Here is a 26,286-nt window from a genome sequence, read left to right on the forward strand (position 1 = left end):
AAAAACCTGATTATTACCATTAAACATGGTTGAAAATGTTCATTTCACTATTAAATATTGCCTTTTTACTGGATTTCTGGTGTTTATGCTATTATTATATGGAAGCATTACTTAGCTGGTAAACAGAAATACCAATAATTATGGAAGCATGATGATTTATAGCTAATAATTTTTTTATACTAAACTCCAATTAACATCTACACAGTTCATTTCATTGAAAATAAAAACGAAGTAAATAAATTGTAAATACACTAAGACGAAGGGGCACTTGTGCTGATTGGGGGGTACGGCTATTTCAGAAGTTTTCTTCCAGAAAATTAATAATTTCTAGACTAATTTGACTCAATCCAGAATGTATTAATATGAGTTTTTTCTAGAAAATTGCCCCAGTTCTTTGAGTCTCAACAACCTATCTGCAATGATTATATGGAAATCATTTAACTTTCTTTTGAAACAAATTTAAAAATAAAACTCAAAATTTATAATGGTTATAATTTTAAACTTTTTTTAAAGTAGTGCTAATCTTTATCTTCGGTTGCTATGTTACCTCAAAATATTTTTGATCTTCTTAAAGTCATCATTAGTGGAAGTTTTTCAATATGCACAACTAAACATACACAACTGATATGCTAGGATAGATACCCAAATTTCTATCGATTCATTGCCAGTGATATTTTGAAGGTTTGAACTTTCAAAGAATATCACTGGCAATGGAATGATGGAGTTATTCAAACTCATAAAAATGAATACTTTTGATGGATGCAAACAAATAAAAACTAATAAATCCAGAGTTCAAAGATCAAAATTGTAAAAATCATTTTCACTGAATACTTCTGTTTAAATGTTCTGCTCTCGAATTGTTTTGAAAGATTTTGACGTTGATGTATTCCAGTGAACAGAATGAAGAACTCGTGACCAATGATACAGAACAAAATGAAACACAAGACTAAATAAAATATACTGTGAATGCAAGTATAATTCAAAGAGGGTTATCCAGACATTGGAAATGGTACCAAAACCTTCAAAGGAAGGTTGAGGGTGTTATTGTATGATTAAGAAATTGATAAAAATAAGTTTGCTGCACTAGCCATTGTGGTAACTTAGCTAATTACTTAATGGACTTTTAAAAATCTTACTGTTAAAGATGCATTAAGTAATTCAGCACAGTTTGTCATAATATGAAATGGTTTATCAAATTTAAATAGTTAACTGTAAATTTTTCAGTTTTTTTTTTTGTATTTAGAAAATTTAGAAATACTAAATAGATAATTTTTGAAAATATATTATTTACAGTTCTTTTATTAATGGAATTTGGGAAATGGTGGTTTATTTCAAAGAAGATTTGCCTATTGTTGTAAGTACATAAATATTTAATGAATTTAAAGTCATAATACATAATAGTTACAATAATTGGGTATAATACATAGAATTATGATTATTATAACTATTTTATTTATCTTAAATTGTGAAAGTTGAATATTTATAAATATTATATATGCTATATAAATAATATAAAATATCAGTATCGCAGAGCTAAAACAAACAAACATCTTTGCATACCACCTTAAATTATATGTTTATAAATTACTTTAAAAATTATCATTTATATAATGAAATTTATTAATTTTAAATAAATCAAACTAAATACTTTCCTAGATTATGACTTAAGATTTCTATATTTTTTTTATTTCAATAAATTACCGTATATTTCTGCAGATAAGATGATAGTTGAATCATAAAAAAAGGCTCCCAAAATCGGGGTCATCTTATAGGACAGATACAGAAAAATTAGATTGAAATTTATATAGATTAAAACCATTATAAAAAAATGGACAAACCATAATTATTTACTAGTAGAGAGTAGGGCATGTCTGCAAAATAGAATAGCCAATATGACGTTTTTGTGAATAGTCAAGGTTATTGCCCGAATTAGTGCGAACGTTTGCAACAATAGCAAGGCAGAAAATAAAATTTGTTCATTCGAAAAATTACGAATAGGACATAATTCCATATACGCTATACAGCATTATTATCCAGATGATGATCGCTGATCTAAACTAAATTCATAGGCCACTGATAGTTTGGGGGTCGTCTTATAGGACAGATATACGCTACAACTATAAAACTTTGACAAAAATTTATGCCTCGTCTTATCCGAAGATCGTCTTATCTGCGGAAGTATATGGTATATCAAGGAATAAGTGATAAAGAATAATGTCATATATTACTTTGACCAAGTTAGTCTGTCTGATGTATGACATTTATTTTTCCATAGAAATATCTATCTTATTTCTAAAATCTTACATTGAATATATTTTATTGGTGATGTTAATAAAGTGGTTTTGATTTTGATTTGAAATAGTTATTTACTAGAGTTTTTAGAGCATTAAATATTATTCTGTATTTATTGTTACTCCTTAAGATAAATATACAAATGTTTGGCAGGGTGCAGAAATAGGAATGTTCAAAACTTTTTGTTAGAAATTATTGGGCTGCAATTTTTGAAAATTGCAGACCTATAAGTCCCCACTGGCATCTGTCTGTCTAACTGTCCTTTTTTAATATCGAGAATGGAGATAGATGAAAGTTAAGACCAGATATGAAAAGTTTAAGGGCAGGAGGCCCCAATTAGCTACACACAAACTTTCAGTTTAGATTGAAAGTCATGTTATTTCAATTCAAAAATTATTTTCTGAACAGAGTTAGATAGATGACCAGCATGACTCTACATTAACAAGAAAAGTATGATGTACAGGGGCAAGACACTACCAAAATGGAGAGTGTTGTGACTAAAAATTGCAGCCTGGCATTGTGATGATGTCACAACAAATAATTGCTCATTTTATATGAAATATATTCAAGAAAAGAATAGAGGATCAACAAATTGTGGCTTTGTTGATAGCACTTAAGTTATAAAAAAAGTTAAAGTATAATAATTTATTTATAAGAATTTGTTTTCTGGCTAACCAGTTTGTTTTTAATATTTATTTCTGTTTATTGCATATTTAGCTTAGAGATGTATAGATATGCTCAAATTATAATCGTTATGATAAGTTGCACAGTTAACATAGTTAACACAAAGTGAATTGTCATCAGAATATTCCAGAATTGAATTATTCTTGAAACAGACTCAGTTAGTCTTCCTTAATGTCTTTTAATGAAATATTCTGCACTATGAAAAATACTGAAATAGCTACACTGTCATAAAGTTTTGCTTAAAATAAATATAAATGGTATAATTAGAGTCAAATTTCTGCCAGAAGTATTTAAAGCTTTTGACATTTAGAAAATTATCCATAAATTTAAAAATGTTCTTCTTTAAGATTTCTGTCTACTTCTTATAAATGAATTGAATTTTGTAATATCCAAAGAAGTAGTTTCTATTTTCTGCTATCCTTTTTATAGATTAGCTTTGTTTATAACATTATTGGAAGTGTTATCATCCATTACAGATTATACAGATTATATATTTTATTCCATGTAATCTTTGGACAAGAATTTCCTTAATATTAAAAAAAATTATCACGTTTATTTTTATTAATAAGAATAATAAAATGTCCTGACTAATGATATTAATGTAAACAAGTTAAACATTTTGTTTAATTGGTAATTTTATATTTATTGATATTGCCTATTTTAGTTAATAATAGTGAAAAATGCAGGATAAAAATTGCACTTTTTGAATTTTTCATTGAAATTTTCTATTTTTTAATACATTCCTAAAACTACAAGAATGTAATGAGCAAATAAATACATCATTTCCTTAATAAAACAAAGAATTATTCTAAATGAAAATTGATAATTCTGGAAATATGACTAGATTTTCTAAATTTTGGCAATTTTGTTATCTTGGTAGTAAAAGCATAAGACATATGTAGAATAAAAAATTTGTAGAATGTATAGATGATCCTTAAAAATGACTTCATAAAAATTAGATAAATATTAAAAAGTAAAATAGAACTGCACTATAATGAAACACTTGATGTGCTGCCATTATCATTGTTTGGAATAGGAATCATTTTCATCCAAAATAACTATAAACTTGAAAGTAATTGAGAAAGTATTTAATAAATTTACATCACATAAAGTATCAAAATGTATGCAAATAACAATGAACTTTTAAATTAAACCGTGCTGTAAGAATCATACTTGAAATTTTCAATTAAATCTTCAAAGTGAGAGAGAAATGATGGCGGCACTTCGGGTTTGCTGGAGTGTGACGTTAGAATTATCTTTACCGAACGTCTACATGATTTTGGAACAAAATATTTATAATTCTTATTATAAGCATATATTTTATTGCAAAAAATTTGATTGAAATTGATATGATAACCATATTTTTCTTTCGTGGAATGATTTTTTTTCATTTTATTCCATTCTTTTTCATAATTTATATATGATTTTATTTTAATATCAATTTATTGTTATACCACAATTATATTGTCATTATTTTGATATTAATTTTTAGAGTGCTCTTAGCAAGCTCAACCAAGCAATGACTGAACTAACAAAGTATCATTCAGTAAGTAGTAATTATTAAAAATTTTTTTAAAAAATTATCATAAACTCAATATCATTTGCAGATTCTTATTGATCAAGCACAGAGATCAGTTGGAAAAAATTTACAAAATTTTGTTAAGAAGTAAGTATAGTAAATATTAATTATGCTAATTAAATATAAGTAAAGTAATTATTGGTTATCTAAATTGATTTAGAGATTTTATAGAATAAATATATTGAGTTTACAAAACTTTTACTCATTTAATTGATGTATTACTGATAGATACAATTTATAAAATTGCTGAGTTATTAATTTGTCAATACTTGTTCTTGATTTAAACTAGACATGTAGAAATTAAAAAGAACTATTAAGTAAGATATATAATATGAAATATTCTATAACTTAAATGTTATTGAAATATGAACTTTGAGTTTTTATACAGTTCTTTCTGTGTATATTAGAAAAATTTTAATTTTTGAAAAATCTAAAATCCAATTTCAAGCCATGCTTGCTACTACAATCATTTTGATTTTTATTTTAAAATTATCATCACACTTTAAAAGATGCCAAAGACTGACAAAACTGCTAATGTTGTGCCAATAAGATAACAAAACTGATCTCATTTTCATAAGACTATGTCACAACTCCTTAGGACCCATTCAGATGCTATTAGATTGGTTTGTGGAATTCATTTGTATCTGATGATTTCTGATGATGGAGGGAGGGAAGGTGAATCTTTGATAATATGTATTGCACTGTTGTTTATTTTTTTTCTTAGTCATTACAGAATTGTCTGAAAATAATTTTTTTGTTTTTGCAAATGGTCAGCTTCTGGTCTGATGACATAATTTAGGGAGAAAGGATACCTTGATTTCTGATGTTTGGTGATGGCGGGAATGAGGATCATAAAAGGCAAAAATAATTTACCTTTTCTTCCTCGTCAGAAAGGCATATGTATATAAACAGGTATCCCTCATACAACATGGTTTGAAAATTGGGGATATTCCTCATAAAACATGACTTCTGGTTTCACTCTAATATGGTTTGGAAAAATCCTCTGTACAAAATTTCACAATTTTTAAGTGTAAACTTCATTATTTGATGATTTTTTTTTTTTTTTTTGAGTAAGCACACGTTGTCTCAAATTTGCCCATGGATTTTAGAATATTGAAAGTTTTCAATTTGTTTTGTGCTTTTTTGTCAGGTTTACTTTAATGAAAACTGATAGTACAATTTTTTTTCTTCCCTGTTGTACCTTTCCTATCAACCAGGTGTCATTTTCGGACTTTAGCCCTTAAGACTGTCACTGTGTTTTGTTTTTATAGGTTAATCTTCGTATTTAGTAAAAGTTTATTTAAACATTTTTAGGTGTTATTAAACTTTTTTTAAACTGTAGGTAAGTAATCAATTTGTAAAAATGATGAATGATATATAGTGGTATCTTGGTGCTCAAACTGCTCCCAACTCTAACAATTTGGTATTCAAGCTCAAATTCTGGAAAAAATTGCTCGGTACTTGACTGAACAAATGTGACCTTCCACAACAAATTAGTATAGTTTTGAATGATATAGTTTTATTTTGTCATCCGTAAGAAATTATGATAAAAATAAAAATATGAAAATGTTGCTGATACTGCTGATCAAGATCAACAAAAAAGCACAATACTTTGTAAAAAGAAAATGCCCTCGTTTAACTAAAATTAATATTAACACTTAATACAGTACTTTTAACTGACAATACAGTAGACTTATTGATTGGAAATAAATTATCGATTGCTTTAATAAACATATTTCTCTTAGTAATGAAAAACAATAGTATACTTTTGTAGTTAATGTTACCCTAGGTCACAAAATGGCGGCGGCTGGATTTTTTCCCTACGAGAGACTGCAACGGGGAAAAAATTTTTCCCTCGATTCAAGATGGCCACGTGACCGGCCGCCATCTTGAATAGCTCGACAGTATACGCGGATTTTAACCGAAATGTAACAAATTAAAAAAAGCGAAAAAGTAATTTTTTACTCACTTTCCGATGAACGTTGGCTACTTCTTCCTTTGTTTCTTTCCTGTCCGATCCAAGTTTTTCCCGGTTTCGCTAACCTCCAGATTTTCTTTCGGTGCATTTCTTTTCTTCCCTGTTCTTTTTCCTTCGGCCGCTGCTTTATTGGTCGATTGGCGTTTTCCTTCTTTTGATGTGGAAGCACTTTCCTGCTTTTTGGCATCTTTCCCTTCTTCTTGTTTCTTGTTTCCTTTCTGCTTCGTAATCGCCGCGGGCGCCGAAGGAACGGTTTCGGGCTCGCGCCAAATCGGCACTTTTCCACTGCCAGGATATATGTTGCGTAAGTGTTGAGCAAAAATTTGAAATCTCTCGCCTGGTTTCCTGGAGGGCCAATTCAAGAATTTCTTATACATAAACAAGTACATGTACGAGTCAGATAGATCACTAGTATAGTGTTTTGGCAGGTGTTTCTTGTTTTTTAAATAGCCCCAGAGGCGTTCGATATTCTGAGTATGATCTCCTGTTTTGGGATCGACGAAATTTTTCGAATGATTTACTGTTCTATGTTCGACTGCTACCCCTTTGATGTCGTCAATATGCATATATCCTTTCCATTCGTCCGTTATTATAGTGCTGCCTGAATTTACGTATTTATACACGATCCAATTCAAAGTATTTTCTGATCTGTCGTTAACCTGACATACGAAGCAATTCTTGTCTTCCCGGCAGATTCCGCCAACCACCTATTTCGTGCTCTTTAATATACGCCCTCTCTCGTACTTTCTCTTACATATGACAGTCTCGTCAATCTCCACTGTTTTATTTGGCCCTCCGATTTTAAATGATGACATATTACTCATAGCAATAAGCATTACCAACCTTATGTGATTGGACCAATCGACACCCGCCTTTCTAGATATGCCTGCCGCAATCGCAGAGGTCGTCGCAGTACATTCCAGACAAAGATAGTTCCATATAAACGACAGAATGCTTCCCCAGGAAATGCGACCAAATTTACTTTTAAATGTACCTTCGAAGGCTGAAGTCATTGTACGGCACTTCGTGCATCGCAGGAAACAGCTTTCTCTATTACTCCGGTAGTATAATTTGCATAGGGAATCACAATAAATGCAAATGGCCTCGGTCAGCTGTATTCCTAATTTCGCAGCAAATTTAAATGCGCTATCGATAAGAGGAGGTACACCTAACTCCAAAAATTCGCCTTCCATCAACTTGTAAAATCACGGCAAGTGCATTTCGACCAAATTTGTCGTTGGAAAGCAAATGATTTACTGTTCTATGTTCGACTGCTACCCCTTTGATGTCGTCAATATGCATATATCTTTCCATTCGTCCGTTTTATAGTGCTGCCTGAATTTACGTATTTATACACGATCCAATTGACTAAATCACTCATTTCCAAACAATTTGTAATAAACTAAAAGAGGGGAGGTTGGGATATAGGTAAAAAAAAACAAAGCCTTTCCTTAATTTCTAATTACAGGTTTTTCTAACGCTTAGCGAAATATTGCAATAAAAGAAATAGGAATACTTACAAATACAGGAAGTAATAATAACAAATATTAACCGCTAATAGTTAATGCGAAACCGATAAATCGTTATGAAAAGAAATACGACTGTTCAACCGAACTGTAACACAGCAGCAGGCGTTTCCAACTGGTAGGCAATTTGCATAAAATTGAATCGAAATGAACAGAATTCACGTCACAGATCAAGCATTTGCATATTCGTTCATAAAACCACTACGAATTACCCGCCGATATTACTGTCGCACGACGTCACGAAAAAGCTCCCTCTACCGTCCCAAATTTACACACACGAAAGTCGCCGTTTCAAGGTGACAGGACACTCGCCAACGTTGAACTCAGGTATGAAACCGTACAGGGAAAAATTCTCCAAGGCGTCGATGTCACGACTCTAGGGAAAAAATTTTTTCCCACCGCGGTCGCCAGGATGGGGAAAAAATCCAGCCGCCGCCATTTTGTGACCTAGGGTAACATTAACCACTTTTGTTAACTTCTGAAACATAACCCTATGTTTTGCTTTAGTTCTTTGTTTTATATAGCATGGATTAACATGGCATTTTCTTGGAATATATGTACTATGTTATACAAGGGGATACACATATATATAATTCAAATTAAAGGTGAGAGATTCTGGATTAAGCCTGATGTAAAGGTAACATCTGGAAATGTCATAAAAAGTAAAATATAAAAGAAAAAGTGATGTAACCATATTAAATTTGTATCTGGTGCTTTCAACATATTGTACATGGAGGTTTTATTGAGATATATTTTTTAAATAGGCATCAATGGGTCAAAAAGGCAAGTGAAGCAAGGTTATTTTGTAAAAACCCAAAATGCATTTTGCATGAAATTTTTGAATGTCAAAGGTTTCAAAAAAAGGTTTAAATAAAAAGGAAGCTTGTACAAGTTTAACATCTGGTTTAGTAAAATTGCATTGCAGTTATTGGACAATTTAAAACAGTGTGATTCTAACAAGGTTTTGTATTAATATTTCAAATTTGTTGAATTTTTAACTGTTGTAAAAATTGAAATGATCAACATAGTTTCTCGGAAATAAATTGTTTGAGGAATTCTAATGATGAATCTATAAAATCTATGAAATTTTTGATCTTGTCTTTACCTTCCCAAGTAATTGAAATATTATCCATAGCATTCTACATGTATTAATCATTCTGTAATATATAACTGTATGGAATTAATTTACAATGAATATTAATGAAATTTAAAATTGCTTTCTCATGTAGTTGAATTTGTAACTTAGAAACTTTGTCAAATTTAAAAAATAAAAATTATTATTCTGTAATAAACATTTCTTGTTATATTTAGTCTAAAAAACTAATATTGTTTAATTTATATTAAAATTTTATGATAAACATAATTTTAATATTTATGTATGCACTTTTAATAAATTTTTAGTGATATAAGACAAGCAAAGGAATCAAAACGTTACTTTGAAAAAATTGGAGACGACTTAGATAATGCTTTAATTAGAAATTCTCAAGCTCCTCGAAGTAAAACGCACGAATGTGAAGATACAAGTAGCATACTAGCAGCTGTTAGATCTTGCTTTCAACATACAGCTCTAGATTATGTATCTCAAGTGAGTTTTTATTTTTAAATAATTTTTAAATGTTTGTTATACTTAAAATTGAGATCATTTCATTATTTTTTTATTAATTGTAATATTTTACTGTTTATGATGATAGTCACCAGAATGCTATTTTGCATTAGTATGTTAATATAATTAATTTTCTAATCTAAAATGTATTTATTTTTTCTATTTAGTTAAGCTGTTTGCAATCAAAAAAGAGATTTGAAATCCTTGACACAGTAAGAAAATGATTTATTTGAAAAATTTTTGTAATTTTATATTTAAAATTAAAAGAATAATGATATTAGTTAAGAAATTTTTAGTTTGTGTACAGATTAATGAAATATTTCAGAACTTATAGTGAGTAACATTATTTTTCAGTTACCTGTAAAATTTGAAGGATTAAAAGATAAGATCTAGTTAAGAGGGTCAAAAAGTACAGAGAATACTTTTGACAATTTTGAAGAAACTTTTGAGATTTCTGAAGTTAATTTCTAATTTACTCTGTTGTAGATACAGAAATATAACAATTAGAAATTATATATATGCTGCTTTAAGAAAATAAGTTAAATTCTTGTACACAAAACTTTAAAAAAAAATTAAGTAACCATTTTTTGTATCTGTGATAATTAATGATGATCAGATAATGGAGTATTTACAATTATCACATGTAGACTATGTAATATATTTACATAATATACCTGTAATTATCATATATACACTGTCCTACCGTCAATAGCTGTGACAATGCGCAAAGTGCCCCCCTATGCTTCAGTACCATGGGACTGAAAGGTCAACATTGCGTCGGCGATGACTACGATGACAAATTTGTCAGGAATGACACCACTGTGTCTTTTTGGACAGACACAGGGACCTTGATGGCTGCTAATTTCATTTTTTTCACAAGTGATCGTGTTTCTAGGTGGTTGGATTTGGGATAGAGATGTTCCAAGAGACAGCATATCCAGAGAGAAAAAGTGCACTCAACTACCACAATTCTAAATAATTACCCGTTTTATTGTATAGACTTATTTACACATAATATATACCTCAGAATTAACCATAGAATATAGCATCCATAACTATCATTATTATCATTCTCAATGACATTATATCGAATCCCTAACTAAGAGAGAGAGTTTACAATTGAACCCAAGACAAGGTTGATAAATACCTTTCGAATTTTATAGAGGTGCGGTCTTTCCTCTGGACTTCAAGGACTTGGGTGATGGATGATGGAAAAGTTGGTGAAGCTTTTGTAGAGGAGTGGAAGTGGGGATAATGTCTCTGGACGAGGCATAGTTTTCTGATCCATAGAAGTCCTCAAAAGGTGATTCATGCGATATCCAAATTAATTGCACAGCACTGTCTGAGGAGATCAAGTTGAATTCTTAATCTCAACAAGATAGCAGACCTTGACTCTCTGACTCGAGACGATCGATGAACAAACCCTGCTGTCATCGATTCTGTTCTTTTAATTGGGGATCCCCCTTTTACTATTCTTGTCCTTTTTTGGAACTTTTGAAGTCTGTGTCCAATAGAGAATTTTTTTTGTTAGGTTCCTAGTGAAATATGTTTGAAGATGTGTCATCTCTGGATAAGGAAGCAAGTTCATGAGGAAAAAAAATATAATCACATCCTCCAACAATAAAGTTTTTGCTGGGAAGAATTTTAACAGATTTACTTTAAAATTTTTTTTCCTAAAAAATTTTCGTCAGGTTGTGCTCTCACAATAGCAGAACACTGTCAGATCGTGTGGAAACAGATGTCAGGTAAGTATAGGGACCAATAAAGACATCATATTGATTCTTTCCTTTGATACTGAGTACTTTTTGTACTCGATACTTTTGGTCTGATCCTGATACTGGTATTATTACATTTTTTACAGACAGGTATGGTCTGACTGAAACCAGATTTTGAACCAAATCAGAAACTGGAATAGAATTATACACTACTAATGACCAAAAATCAATAGTGTATTATGTCAGATTTCATTTCCAGAATCTATATATGCTTACAGTTCTGATTAGTATTTAGAAATAAATATTTAGTTAAACATTATGCAGTATTTTTGTTTGTTAATCAACCCAACTATCAGTGATGTTTTACTTATTACTGTAAAATTTGAACACAATAAAGAACTTTCAATGTAAAGAGACCATTTTACCTCTTCACCAGGTGATTTCTTATTTATCCCTATCCCGTGTATAGTAGTACCCACACTTAACACTCAACAAAAGACAATGGCTGTGCACTAAGTGTTTAGCTGTCAGAAGTCCCAGGAAGAGAGAGAGAAAAAGGGAAGGAGGAGGGTGAGGACGTAGAAAGAAGGGAAGGAGGAGAAAGGAAGGATCCCTCTTGAGCAGTGTACATAAGGTTACTACTCCCTCTGTGTTTAATGTTGATGTGCAGATTTTAGGCTGCAAGGCTGTGGGTCTAAAAAAAAAACCTGAGTTGTAGCATACGCCAATAAGTAGTGCAGCTATATATAAGCTACGGAGTAAAGATTAAGACTTAAAACTAAAGCAAATGCTTAAATCTAATATTAAAATTAATACAGAACTTAAGCTAGCAAGCCCTATAAAAAGTGGAAAAACTTAACTGAAACAGCCAGGAGAAACAGTAAAAAACTGATAATTTTAAGTTAATTAGGTTAGATTTAACTTATAACTATCTTAAATCTAACTTATTACTAAACAAGAATGCTGAAGGCATACAACAATAAAGAACTACAAAAAATATAACTGGAAATAAACTAAGAAAGAAAGGAAACCTGTGTGTTGTATGCCATGAGGGAGAGAGACTGCGAGAGCCTTGCTGTGGGATATGAAAGAAAGTAAGTGATAATACTGCACATTGTACATGTCTGGATGAGTTGCTGTGGTGTGCATGGTCAGTTGTATTCTCCCAAAATTTCTGCTTTTATTATGCTATTCCTAATGTTAGTAGTACTCACAGAGCCATTTTAGTAGGATCGTAGATCTGTGGCTTCCTTTGTATATATAAGACATCATACGAGTGTAAATGGAAGTACTGACTGATGCACTGACTTCTGAACCAGATAGCCAAGGTTCAATTCCCTGGAATAAGCAACAAAATATTAATTGCTATTCTGGAACCAAATCAGCCTTCATTATAATGATTACAGTACCTTCTCAGCAGTTAAAACAATTGGAAGGCAATGCCATAGACTGAACGGTGACATTCAGCAAGATTTTCAGTTTTAATATCCAATGCTGATACTGGCCAGTATCGACACTTTAAGACTGATACCGATACTTTAAAACTACTCATGATACCAGTATTGATACTTTTGTGGTATTGGGACATCCCTGGGTAAGCATCATGCTATAAATACATTTGTTGGGCTTTGAGCAGGTCATAATAAAGGAGAGCATGTAAAATGCTGATTTTAATAATAATAACAATCTTTCAATGTTGAAAACTAGCAATACTAGGATGCTACATTTATAAGTGTTCTCTATAAGATATAGACACTTAGTATTCTGAAGTCAACAATAACTGACATCTCGTATGCTGAAGAGGCTGGGGCTGAATCCACCAAGAAATACTCCCAAATTGACAGAAAGAAACAAAGTTTTGTGCAGTGCTCTCACACAAACCCCGTGTAAGAGTTTTGGGACAACTCAGCACAAAGGATGTCTGTGGGCTAGCCATTCAACTGTTCCCAAGTCACTGATCACTATGACAGATGCTAGATGCTGATTGACATGGTTTACAGAATGCAAATCCTGGGCTATAGATCAGTAGAATTCTTTTCTGTGGATAGATGAATGAAGGTTTGCGATCTACTAGTTGGATGGCTGTACTTAGGTGTAGCAAGTGCCAGGGGACCAGTTCTTCCAGACTGGAAAGAAGTTTGGTGGAGATAGTATGCTATGGCTTGGTTCTACTATTTGTTATTAATGAATGCTGTACAGTAACTGGATTTTCTGGACACTACACTTATACACTACAAACATTTTGGCAGTACTTTGAGGAAGGCCACTATGTTTTCTAGCAAAATAATGCACCCAGCCATATTGCTCATGTTCTAATTGAAATGGTTTGCAAACATGGGTGGTGAAAAGTTGGATTGGCCAGCCCAAAGTCCTAATCTCAATCCTACTCAGTACCATTGGGATGGACTGGAGCATCAGTTGCACGCACATGAGGACTGTCTAAGGAACAATGCTAAACTGCTGGCTATGTTAAAGGTTGAATGGAGGAACATTTCACCAGATAAAAAAAAATTGTGGAGATTAAGTCATAAAGAGTAAGGGCTGCCATAAAAGTCAAAGGTTTCAGTGAAAGATATTGGAAACCAATACCTGGAGTTCAAAACTTTGGTGTCCAGATATTAATGGTATTAGGAAAGACCAATATCTCTATCTTATATACTGATATGGCAGTGTGGCATAGCATGTTATGTGGAACATATTCTGAATTAAACATTTCTCATTTGCATTATAAATATTTATAAAATAAGGATATAAAACTTTTAAAAAATATTTTTGAAGTTGTTTTATTTATTAATTTCTGAAATTTAGTTGTAATTAACTAGATATGAATTATTGCTCATATGTTGAATGGTTTGTATATTAAAAACATTAAGAAAGATCTAAGAGAAATGTGTAAATAAAATGGAAAATAATAACATTTTACACACGTTACGAAATTTATATAGGAAACTGAACTAGAAAATTTTAAAATTAATATACTTATAATCATATATAATTATATTATGATCATTGTTATCTATAAATCAAGATTTCAAACACAATTATTTTGATTTTCAGTTTCTCTCATTAATGCATGCATATAGTACTTACTTTCATCAAGGTTGGGATCTGTTTCAAGATGTTGATCCTTTTCTTAAACATCTTGCAGGAACAGTAAGTTAAAAAATTTTAAATTTTAAAAAGAATCTTGATATATTAAAATAGTATTAATGAAAATAAGTATAGAAATTTTACATACTAATAATATAGCCAGGACTGTCTAAAGTCACCTCTAAAAGTTGTTCCAACTCATAAGTCACTGAAAATTGCCAGTCTTGATATAGACCCTATACAAACCAATGTTAAAATCACATATGTGTGAAGACTAAAGTCACACTTCTCTTTTAGTCTCACTTATACAATACAATGTTATATAAAGTTACAATTGAGATGTTGCAGCAATCAATAATAAATGCAAAAGTTTAAGGGTTGAATTAGGGTTTATTGTTCAGACAGAAAAATTAAATAACATTAAAACAAGTATTTAAAATTAAAAGTGAAACAATGGTAATAGGAAAGACCAATATCTCTACCTTATAAATGCATTAAGCATTATCCTTTCCAGCAGTTTGAATTCTTTTTTTTCAAAAAGAGTTTTTCTTGGTTGTTCTGCTTAGGTTTACACAGAAGATGATTGTTTACTTCATAAAATTACTCAATTCTGTTCTCTAAAAAGCCAGACCAATTTCAAACTGCAGTCCAATAATTGAATTTGTTCTTTAAAACAAACTCTTATAACAACTTTTTTCAGTGAACAGCTTCTATTTCATTTATTTTTTTAAAATTAAATTTAATTTTATATAATTTAATAATAATTAAAATTACATTTAACAAGCAATAAACTATAGTTTGTAAAGGAAAATGAAATTTTTAAAAATTTAAAGTTACTTTAGAGAAAAGTCATGTCAAAAGTTTTACCCTCAGAGTTGACTTTAGACGGATCTAATTGCAATAATTTAACCATATTAATTTTATTAAGCATATTTCATGAACTTAATACATTTAATAAAAGTTAAACTTAAAATACTGATAATCTGCTTTTGATAAATTACATAAATTTATGATTATCAGAAGAAAATTAATATTTTATTGAGATGTTTTACTGATATCTCAGTGAAAAATATGAATAGTAGAGATGCTGAACATTAACATTTTACATTTGTTTCTTTTGTATAAATTGTGACTCTGTTAAAATTTTAATTGTTTAATGAAACTTTAAATAGACATTTAGTCTGAAATTTAAATAGTTAATAATTTTTTATTAATTGATATTTGATAAATTTAAATTTTGTTATTTTATCTCAAATGTAACTACACTTTTATTATAGTTAGCAGATTTAAATGACGAAACAACCAAAATGGAAAAGCAGTTAGATGGTCGACATACTTTAGTTACTTCTAAAGTGAGTAATATGGTAATTCATTTGAGTAAATTTTGCAAAAATATGAATTTTTTTAAAATAAATAAATATACAAGGTCTGTTCAAAAATACGTGGACTGTTTGAATTGCGCGGCTCCAGTTAATTCCAGGGGAATCTGATTGGTGTCGCTAGGTTTGTACAGATCTTCTGGTGATAAAGCCATTTCCCGATTACAGATATCTTTATTTGTTGATTAGCTTCGTGGTTTTTAGTGAAGTGCGATTTTTTCGTTTGTCGGATTTCAGAATGAATGACATGAAGGAGCAACAACTTGTTGTGAAATTTGTGTTAAACTTGGGAACGAAAGTCTAATCGTCCCAGTGACATTGAAACGAAGGTCCAATCGTCCCAGTGGGTGGGTGAAACATCCCTCAGACTCAAAAAAGCTTGCCAAGTTCGATCCAATGTCAAGGTGATGCTGACAGTTTTCCTTGATGCTAAGGGTGTTGTTCATCACGAGTACCTCCCCAAGGCTCCACAGTGAACCAGACTTACTACATTGATGTTCTGAAACGTCTGAGGGACGCCATCTGTCACAAAAGGCCAGAAATGTAGAGGAGTGATGACTGATTTCTTCATGATGACAATGCTCCAGCCCATTCAGCCCTCAGAACTTGTGAGTTTTTGGCCAAACACTCAATCACTGTTCTTCCCCCCATCCCCACTCACCTGATCTTGCTCCTTGTGACTTTTTCTTGTTCCCAAACTCAAAAGACCCTTGAAAGGAAGAAGATTTGAGAGGATTCCCGAGATTAAGGCAAATGTGACGAAGGCGCTAAAGGACATTACAAAATAAGCGTACCAGGACTGTTTCAACAAGTGGAAACATTGTTGGGATAAGTGTGTGTTGGGAAGGAGAGTACTTTGAAGGGAACCCAGACATGTAACTTCTACATAAAGTACATTTTGTTTTATGACGTCAGTCTGCGTATTTTTTGAACAGACCTCGTATATATAACTAATATATTGCTTTATACTACATAATATAAAAAAATTTCTGACATTTAGGCCTTAGTCCTTACCACTATTTAAGTGAAAGATTGTAGAAAGTATTACAAATTTTGCAAGAAATAGTCACACTTTTCAAAATTGTCCTTAAATATCAATAAATTGCAAAATTATTACAGATTTAAAGAAATTTTGAAAAACTACTATTAATAGAAACCTTTATAGTAGAGATTAGCACACTTTGTAAGAATAGGACCTTTACACGGTGATTCAAAAATCACAGAAATTTTAAAAAATTAATAACTCACAAACTATTTACAGTAAGAGGATGAAAACACTGAAATCATTTGTAAATTTGTTAAAATAAGAATAAAAAAATAAAAATGTTCTTAGTGTAAGCTCTAGTAACAACTTCACAAATTATGTAATCTCATCAAGCACCATCTAAGGCAAGAAATGTAACTATTTTGGTACTGAAATTTTTATTACGCATAAAAAAATCCCGTTTCTTTCTAAGCATTTCTGTGAAAACCACATCATCTTACTGTAAATAGTTTGTGAGTTATTAACTTTTTTAAATTTCTGTGACTTTTGAATCACCCTGTGTTTCATTATTTGTGACATGAATTTCAAGATTAGCATTTATTAGAAAATATTCAAGAAATATTTCAGAAATTAATAAATTTAGTTAAAAATACAGTATCCCAATTATCTGAAGCAATTTTTTTTTCTCAAAAAATAATCTGGAATGTATAGTGTTGTTCATGCCACACAGATACAATACACAGAGACCAAAATTTCCATGTAACTAGAAATAGCTGTCATCTGTCAATTGTAGCACTGCAAAACTTGGTCATATATGTACCATTACATTAGATTTTGAGTAAATTAATTTAATATCAAAGACATTGATTAATTTGCATTACAGTATTTACAGTTCATAACACTTTAAATGCACAGTATTTGATGTACACAAAAACAAATAAGTTTCTGGATTATCAGAAATTTTGTTTATCTGAAAGATACTTGGTCCCATCAAGTTTGGATAAACAAGTTTTCATGTATAGTAAAATGAAATAGCTATAAGACTACTGCATTAAAATAACTAACAGTGAATTTATTGTGTGTTTGGCTATAACATTTATAAACATTATATTTTTTATTTTGTATGTATGATTTATTTTAAAAAATTATAGAATAAAATTTTTATCATTTATAATTTCATCTATGATGTGGATACATAATCTTATGAACTTATATTACATTTTAATTAATTTATTTAAATAAATCAATAATTTTAGGATATTGTACCAGTTTTGATAAGAGATGAAAATTTATCAAATGGCATTAAATTAGAGGGATATTTGTTTAAGCGTACTTCAAATGCTTTTAAAACATGGAACAGGTAATGTTTCAGTTTTATTTTTTCTTAATAAATAAATTTAAATATTTTATTAAAACTAATTTAAATTTATTATACATTTCTAGAAGGTGGTTTGCAATTCGAAACAATCAGTTAGTTTATAGAAAACGAAGTAATGATGATATACCAACTATAATGGAGGAGGATCTCAGGCTTTGTTCTGTTAAAATAGCAACCGATATTGATCGTCGATTTTGCTTTGAAGTATTATCACCAACAAAGTATGATTTTAAAATATAGTGACAAAAATATTGAAGTTTCTTGAAACTTTATGAAAACAGAGTCAAACTTCCATAGTACTAACTTTTTCCAATAAATAATTTCTTTTTTTTTGAAATATCAAAAATATCCCTATTGAATGAAGTTTAATTTCTGGAAGAAAGGGTGGTGATATGGATCGCCTCAGCATTTGAAAAACAATTTATTGCACTCTAGTAATGACAGCTGGAGCTTGTTTATTAGGTAACCTGAGGGGTCTTAGAAGAGCTGAGTTGCTAGTTTGTAATGATGGTGAGGAAGAAGTGTCTTTTGTCTACTTTCAAATGCTTGAAAGGTATATAAAACATTGTTTTTAATTGGTCATGATTAACATATAATTTCTAGACCAGATGCTTTACCTATATGTTTTCATCTAACATCTTCATGTACTTAAATGTATTTAGATCTATTTGTTTTGTTTCAGACTTCAGTGTTTTTCAAACTGGTGATGTTTGTAATATGGAATCCTATAGTGCTGGTCATATCGACCTGGATTCCTCCATATTATGTAAAATTGCTTACCAGTTAGAGGCAAAAAATAGCACAAAGATTCTTCATCTCTAGAAAGACAAGCTTGCAGAGAAAATAGATTGTGCATGTCACTTTTGCGGATAACTGAAAGAAAAACCAAAATAAATGTATTCTCGATATTTTAGAATTATTTTATAGTCTACAAAAAAACAAAGGATTGTATAGGTGTAAGTTTAGTGTAATAATTTTTTATTATGTAAAATACTTATTCAACATTTTATAAGTTTGTTTTAATTTTTTGTACTTCAAAAAAATAATGGGGTACATATTACTCGGATCCTTGTAACTAATGATTTGGTTGTACTTTTTCAATTATTTTTATAAAAGTTTTCTTGTAAGTAAAAAATTGTGAATTCAAAGTAGGGAGGGATAATCAATAGAATAAGCTGAGCATATCAGAAATTGAAAAAATTGAGCTTACAATTCATGACAAATCACTTAAAAGCAAAGTTGGGTTCCATATTACCATCTTTTCCTCTATATATTTTTAAACCAGATGAATAAAAATCTTATTTTTCATGTTAATAAATATTAAAATGCTGACTTATTTTTACAACTCTTGCCTGCCCAATTATTAGTACAGTTCAATTATGTTCTGTACTGCTTTCCTAAAACTACATTTACACTAAGAAAGTTAAACTCATTTATAAATAATAATACAATAAATGTAATGTTAAATAAATGTAACTACTCTGCTGTTCACAATGATGACTTGCTATAAATTCAATGCACTTAATGTCATTTTGTTATAATGTTGAAGAAAGAGAGAAATACATTTGTAATAATTTACAAAAATCATTGTTGAATTTTTGTTATAAACAGTAAAATTGATTCTATGAGATGAGAAATAAGTACTGGAGATTGCAGTCACAATCCAGTAAGAATATTAACAGAATTTTTTTCTTTTTTGAAATTTGATTAATATAATTTGCATTCATTATACTTCCAGTTTTTTCAAATTTGAATCTATATTTACATTAACACACACACCATCGTTTAATGTCAAATAAATGTGACCTGTTTGCATTTGTCTTCTATGCATAGTAGGCCATCAGTTTATGAGACTAATTGGTGGAAGAGGTGTCCATTATTTCTGAAAGTCCATTAAATTGAGTGTAATTTAAAAACATACAAAGTAAAGTGTGTGTAAACCAGAATATCACAGTACTAGTATCAAGAACTAGCATCTCACTCTGTCTCACTCTGCTGTTGTGAATTCTAATTGCATTACGATAATAAGTTATAGACTGTTATTTTGTGATCTGGCTTTTAAAGAAATTTTAATACTTTAATTAATCATTTACTTCAATATCTAAATATCAACATGTTAATCAACTTGTTTTTGAAGACTTGGTACTAGTTAGTCACTAATTACTCCATACAAGGGAAATAGGCAGTGGTACTATGGTACTGTATTTTCATGAATTACATTTATTCTTAGAACTTGACTCTCAGAAATTTATTAATTCTCGAGAGTTCTTGATTCTTAAAAGTATTTAATTCTATCCTTTGTTAATTCAAACAAAGACTGATAGTAACAATGATCTTGTGTCCATGTCTGCTTATCATGTGACCTGTTTCTCTGATCAGGTTTAAATTGTTTTCATAATACATTCATGCACTGTAATAACTGTTATATCTGGAGGTAATTTAACTTGTCTACAAGCGGAATCTTAATTATCTGTTTTATCCAAGTTTTAATTTACCATCTTTGTACCCAAAAATCTCTTCTGTTTCCTTGTTTGGACAGGTTTCTAGTTTATGGTAAAATTTAATATATAAAATTGTTCCATTTGGAAGAATTTTTTCTATTCAGGTTTTACTGTATTAACAACAATCTTACAATGTATTATACATTTATAACATTTTAATAAATCCTGTGCTTTAATGTGCTTATTGAGTAATTTATACATGTCACTAAAGCATCTGTTAAAAATATAAATTTACAACAGGAATTAAACTTTAAGTAGATGTCAAAAACTATCATGTGTGTCCGCTATTAATTTTGACTTATTGACCCAATCTTTTAATGTGTTTTGTTTATAAATAAAATAAAAAGTTCTAAACGTTTTCCTTTGGAACAAATTTTTTGCCTGTTAACTTGAGGACACACTGTAATGAATCTTCCTGGAGACACTCCATTATATGGAAGTTTGACTGATTGACTTTTTAAAATTGATTTATTAAGATAATTAGAAAAAGTTTTTAATTTTCTCACTTAACCCTATATATCCAAATTGACTGAATTCATTGTGTTATTCCATATTCTAAATTTGTTTGATGTAATTAATTGGTATTCTCACTCATTCTGAGTTATTTTAAAGGAAAATATTAATATTTTAATATTAGATGTAGAGTTAGTTGTAATGTTGTTGTCATTATGTATCATTTTGTAAAGTCGGATATAATTTATTCTACAAGAATTAATACTTTTCGTAAATATTATTTTCACTTAATAATTTGAAAATATTTTATATATTTGCGAGAGGATTAAAAATTGTTAAAATTAGATTGCATGTTCATTCTCATATATTTAGAAAATTAATAATTTATGGAAAAATACAACAATGATGATTTATTTAATATTTTTATTGGTTTACAAGTTCTATATTTATGTCTAATCTATCAATTATATGGTCAACTAAATATAAAGGGTTAAGATTGAAATTTTAATTAAATAATTATCTTACTACATTTTTAATATGTTCAGTTTACTAATCTAAATTAATTGTTAAAATCAAGAAGTCACATGCTTCAAGCTGATTCCGAAGAAACTTTTCAGCAATGGGTTTCTGCATTACAAGAAGGAATTGACTGTGCAATAAATCATGTACCTCACGAAGATAATGATAATAAATGGGTATGTATACATCTACATACGCATAAAATAACATAAGCATAAAAGAATTTTAAATGTTTAACTTTGTTATTTAATAATTTTATTAATAGCAAGATGAAAAACAAGAAACGCAAAGTAATTCTGATAGTTCATTAAGTATCAATGAGTCCAAACTTACAGCACCTGTGAAACCTCCAAGAGCTCATAGGTTTGTCATATTTTTGTTTACTATATAATTTAAATTTAAACAGAGATGTTACTGTAAGCTGTTTTGATTATATACTATATGATACAATATGAATTGTTTTTCTATTGTGCTTTTTGCTTTTTAAGCTTGTTTAGATTAGGGGAGACAATTCGAGGATAGTGACACATTTTCCTAAAATAATATCAGCATGTTTGATAAGATTAAGACTAGAGAAATGAACTGGTTAATTTGTTGTGATCAATGATGACGATTTCTTCAGTCAGTCTGGTCGGTGAGGATGGACATAATTATTCTAAGTTGGAATTTCTCTATACCATACACAGTCTGAAATGCATACCTAAAATTTTATCTCCAGCTTTAAGTATTTATGGAATTATTAAGTAGATCATAAGCTCTGTTCCATTTTCTAAAGAATGCCTGTCCAAATCATAGCATTACTATTCCTAAAGCTTTAACCAGTTTGTAAACCATTTAACGAAGGCTACTTAAATGAGATTCTTCTTTGAGACTTATCTGTCCATACATAATATGTATGTGAATTGCACCTATCAAATTAAACTAATATAAAAATTACATCTATTTATAGCATTTACTTAGTTTTTAATATGAAAAGTTTGTTCTTTAATTATTATAGATTTCTATAAATGAAATCTATAAAAGGTTAGATCAGTTTTCATAGTAGACACTCACTTTGATTTCCCAGCAATCAATTTAGTTTTTAAGAGTTAAGTGAGATTTTGTAAATTGAACTTTGATTTCCTTAAGTTTGGTGACACGAACTGAGATTTTGTTCTTTAAAATAAATTTTGAATCGCATAATACTATATTGAGATGGTCAACAAAAAATTACATCATTCTACAAATCATAATAATTTCATATTATTGAAAAAGTAGAATATGTAAAAGCAGAGAATTATGTGGTTAGAAGTAAAACTGTGAAAGTTGAGATTTATCATACATCAAAACTGTCTTCAAATGATTATAAAATAAAAGGTTTTTCCTGTTCTGTTAAGCTTGGTTATGATTTTATCAATGCAATGTCCTCAAAAGAACAAGTTGTTATAATTAGATGGTTAATTATATAAATCACCAGTATTATATATAAAGGAATTTTTGATATTTCAGTCAAATTCTTTCAATTCCTGGAAATGAACTGTGTTGTGACTGCAAATCTCCTGATCCTCGCTGGGCCAGTATTAATTTAGGAATTACATTATGTATTGAATGCTCAGGAATTCACAGGTATGAATAAAATGAAAATAAAAATTATATTTTTTATGTAAAGAGTAATATAATAATTCTATAAAAGAAACTTTGTTATTTTCTAAATCAATATATTTGTTGATTTGTCATTGTAGAAGTTTAGGTGTCCACGTTTCAAAAGTGCGTTCACTAACTTTAGATACTTGGGAACCAGAAATTCTTAAAGTGATGGCAGAACTTGGTAATACAATAGTGAATCGCATTTATGAAGCTAATGTTGATAGTTCTGTAGAGCGTGCAACTCCTGAAAGCTCCAGGTTAGTTAGTTTTATTTTTTTTTTTTTTTTGTAAAAATAGTTTAGTAATCATAATTATCTGTTTATATGAACAATAATATTTTACATTACAAAATGTGTATGGGAAGAGTTTTTCTAGAAAATGTATCAATATAATTGCTAATAAGAATGAAAGTAAATCTTTGCTTAAGCTATGTCAATCTTAATTTATTCTAATTTGTTTATTATTGATGATTAACCTTTTTTTTTTTTTAATTATCAATCTTGTCTGATAGAAGTTTGTGAATATGAATAATTTCTTTTGTAAATCAAATCAATAGGAAAAATTAGTGATATGAAATAAATTAATTAAATAATAGCTTTTTTCTGACAAAATAACTTATAGAAATTAATTTTATTCAAATAAACAGTTTTAAAACAATCTAATAAAGTAACATTTAACATTCCTACTTGTTTTACTGTATTTAACTCAATTGTTTATTCTCCAGTTTTTGTGAAATTCAAAAGTCATGTTTGAGATTTTCCAAAAAGTTAATTTTTAATTTGAAACCAAAATGTATAAAAATTTAATAAACTTGCATTTTAAAAAAGTTTAAATGAAAAAATGTACAAATTCAATTTTTTTTCTTGTGGCCTACTGCTGAAATTTTGGATTTTTAATCTCTGTTTTCAAACTTTCGTCGGAATTGTCTTCACAGTCACTTTTACACAGAAGTGAAAGATCATATTAAATTTAATTTTTTAAATTAAATGATAAATGTTTTGTAATTATTGCAAAACTTAATTTTTTTGTATATTATGAAATTAATTTTTACTTCAATGTATATTAAAATGAATATTGATGTTACATCCAAACAATGATTACAGGAAATAATTTCTATTAAACACACACAGCAAAAATGTAGTTACAATAAAAGCTTACATATGAACATCAACAAATATGGTGAAAGTTAAGATACACAAACATGTACTAGCTGACTTCCAGTTATATAAAGTGATATCTGTAGAATTTATTTTCATATTTCAATATAATAATTAGAGAAAGAAATTCAAGTTATTTCTGTCTTTACTGAGATGATGTTTTTGTTAATATAGCAATAAAAATATTTTAAATGCTTATACCTTTGTAAACTAATAGTTTCAAATTGTCTTTTTAATAGACTGTCAGGCATTTGAAAATTCACAGTTATATAGAAACAAACGTGTAAACAAGATATATCTCATTGATAGTTATTTCAATATACCTATTTTATCATTGTTCAGTAAACATTCCACAATAGAAGAATATATCAACTACATCTTATCTGTCATAGCACTCTTCAAGAATAGTACTACAGTTGAGATTAGAGGCAATGTGACTTGATTTCATATTTATTGATGTGTACCAACAGTTTATAATTGATCAAATTTATTGAATCATATAATTTGTGAATATAAGAGTAAGATATATAACTGTAAAAATTTTAATATTTTTACTAAATCAACTTCTTTCTTTCTGGTTGGCATAATGTTCATATTCTGTTTGTGTCTTTTTGAAATAATTTGCAAAAGATGAACATCGTTTTCGTACTGTTTATTTTCATTTCAAATGAATTTTATTATATTTTAATGAAATCTTAATAATTAATTCATCATCATTATCTACATTTTTTATATTTTTATTCTTATTATATAACTATCATTAGTTTTAAATAATTGTGGCTAATTTTTAGTTCATCATATTTCAAATATTCAACTACATTAAAAACCAATAAATAGAGAACTAAAGAATAGTGTTTGGTGGACCTACCTAAATATTGTCAAGAATATAAGTTATGCACATATGTTATAATTAGTGGCATTGAATTTTCTAACAAAGAGTAATTGCAAGCCAACAGTATTAAAAACTGTTATTTGCAATTATTATTCAGGTGCTAATACATAAGTTAACAATTTCTTATTTAAGAATTAGTAAAGCTTGTGTTGTATTAAGGTTTTAAATTGTGAAATATGATATAATGGAAATATTTGGAATAAATAGTTAATAAGTAATTACAATTTTCTCTGAAGAAATATTCGAGAAGCTTGGATCAAAGCCAAGTATGTAAAAAAACAGTTTGTGAAACCGCTGCCAGGTGTCGATTCTTCCATTGTCGACACCAACGTACAAGGATCCGATACAAATAAGATTATTCGTAATATACCTCAGAGATGGAGCGTCCGCAAAGTGCATAGACGCCGTCGAACGGTTTCTGCTTTAAAGAAGAAAGAAAATCAAGGCAAGCAATTGAAAATCTAATTGTTGTTATAATTTGTGTGCATATAATTATTATTCTCTTCCTTTACAGAAAAATCTTTATCTGATACTCCTAAAGAAAATTCTTCAGAAATATCAAATAAAGAACCTGAATCTATAATCACAATAAATAATAAAAATAAGGAATACAACAATCAAAACAGTGATGCTGATGATAAAACATTGGAAAACATATTAATTTTTGGGGAAACTGAGGATGTAATTCATTCAAGTACGAAATTATCATATATATTTTTTCTAAGGTTTTAGTCATATAAAATTAATTTTTTAAATATTCATTCAGATTTAGATTTTGATAGTGCCGACGAATCTCCTACACTTGATGAAGTAGAAGACACATTAGAAGATATTTCTAAGTTACATCCAGACCTTCTTTTATATAGGTTGATATTTCAGCTTTTTCTAATATAACAAAAATTTTGTATAATTTATTTACTAAAACAAGT

At 29.2% G+C, this 26,286-nt stretch overlaps 1 protein-coding gene across 1 annotated transcript in view; it reads left to right on the forward strand.

The window, feature by feature from the left end:
- Window positions 1-26,286, forward strand: part of CenB1A (Centaurin beta 1A) — a 62,110-nt gene that overhangs the window by 26,226 nt on the left and 9,598 nt on the right. The window contains exons 4-19 of the mRNA XM_067288279.1: window positions 1,294-1,354; window positions 4,469-4,522; window positions 4,584-4,642; window positions 9,461-9,644; window positions 9,830-9,874; window positions 14,435-14,530; window positions 15,745-15,819; window positions 18,088-18,191; window positions 18,275-18,430; window positions 21,741-21,858; window positions 21,948-22,045; window positions 23,171-23,287; window positions 23,404-23,565; window positions 25,594-25,802; window positions 25,872-26,051; window positions 26,124-26,223. Coding sequence (XP_067144380.1) covers window positions 1,294-1,354; window positions 4,469-4,522; window positions 4,584-4,642; window positions 9,461-9,644; window positions 9,830-9,874; window positions 14,435-14,530; window positions 15,745-15,819; window positions 18,088-18,191; window positions 18,275-18,430; window positions 21,741-21,858; window positions 21,948-22,045; window positions 23,171-23,287; window positions 23,404-23,565; window positions 25,594-25,802; window positions 25,872-26,051; window positions 26,124-26,223 — 1,818 coding nt within the window. The remainder of the gene's footprint in view (window positions 1-1,293; window positions 1,355-4,468; window positions 4,523-4,583; window positions 4,643-9,460; window positions 9,645-9,829; window positions 9,875-14,434; window positions 14,531-15,744; window positions 15,820-18,087; window positions 18,192-18,274; window positions 18,431-21,740; window positions 21,859-21,947; window positions 22,046-23,170; window positions 23,288-23,403; window positions 23,566-25,593; window positions 25,803-25,871; window positions 26,052-26,123; window positions 26,224-26,286) is intronic.

Source organism: Centruroides vittatus, unplaced genomic scaffold (assembly GCF_030686945.1).
Source record: "Centruroides vittatus isolate TY-2023 unplaced genomic scaffold, ASM3068694v2 scaffold_861, whole genome shotgun sequence".
Lineage (NCBI taxonomy): Eukaryota > Metazoa > Arthropoda > Arachnida > Scorpiones > Buthidae > Centruroides > Centruroides vittatus.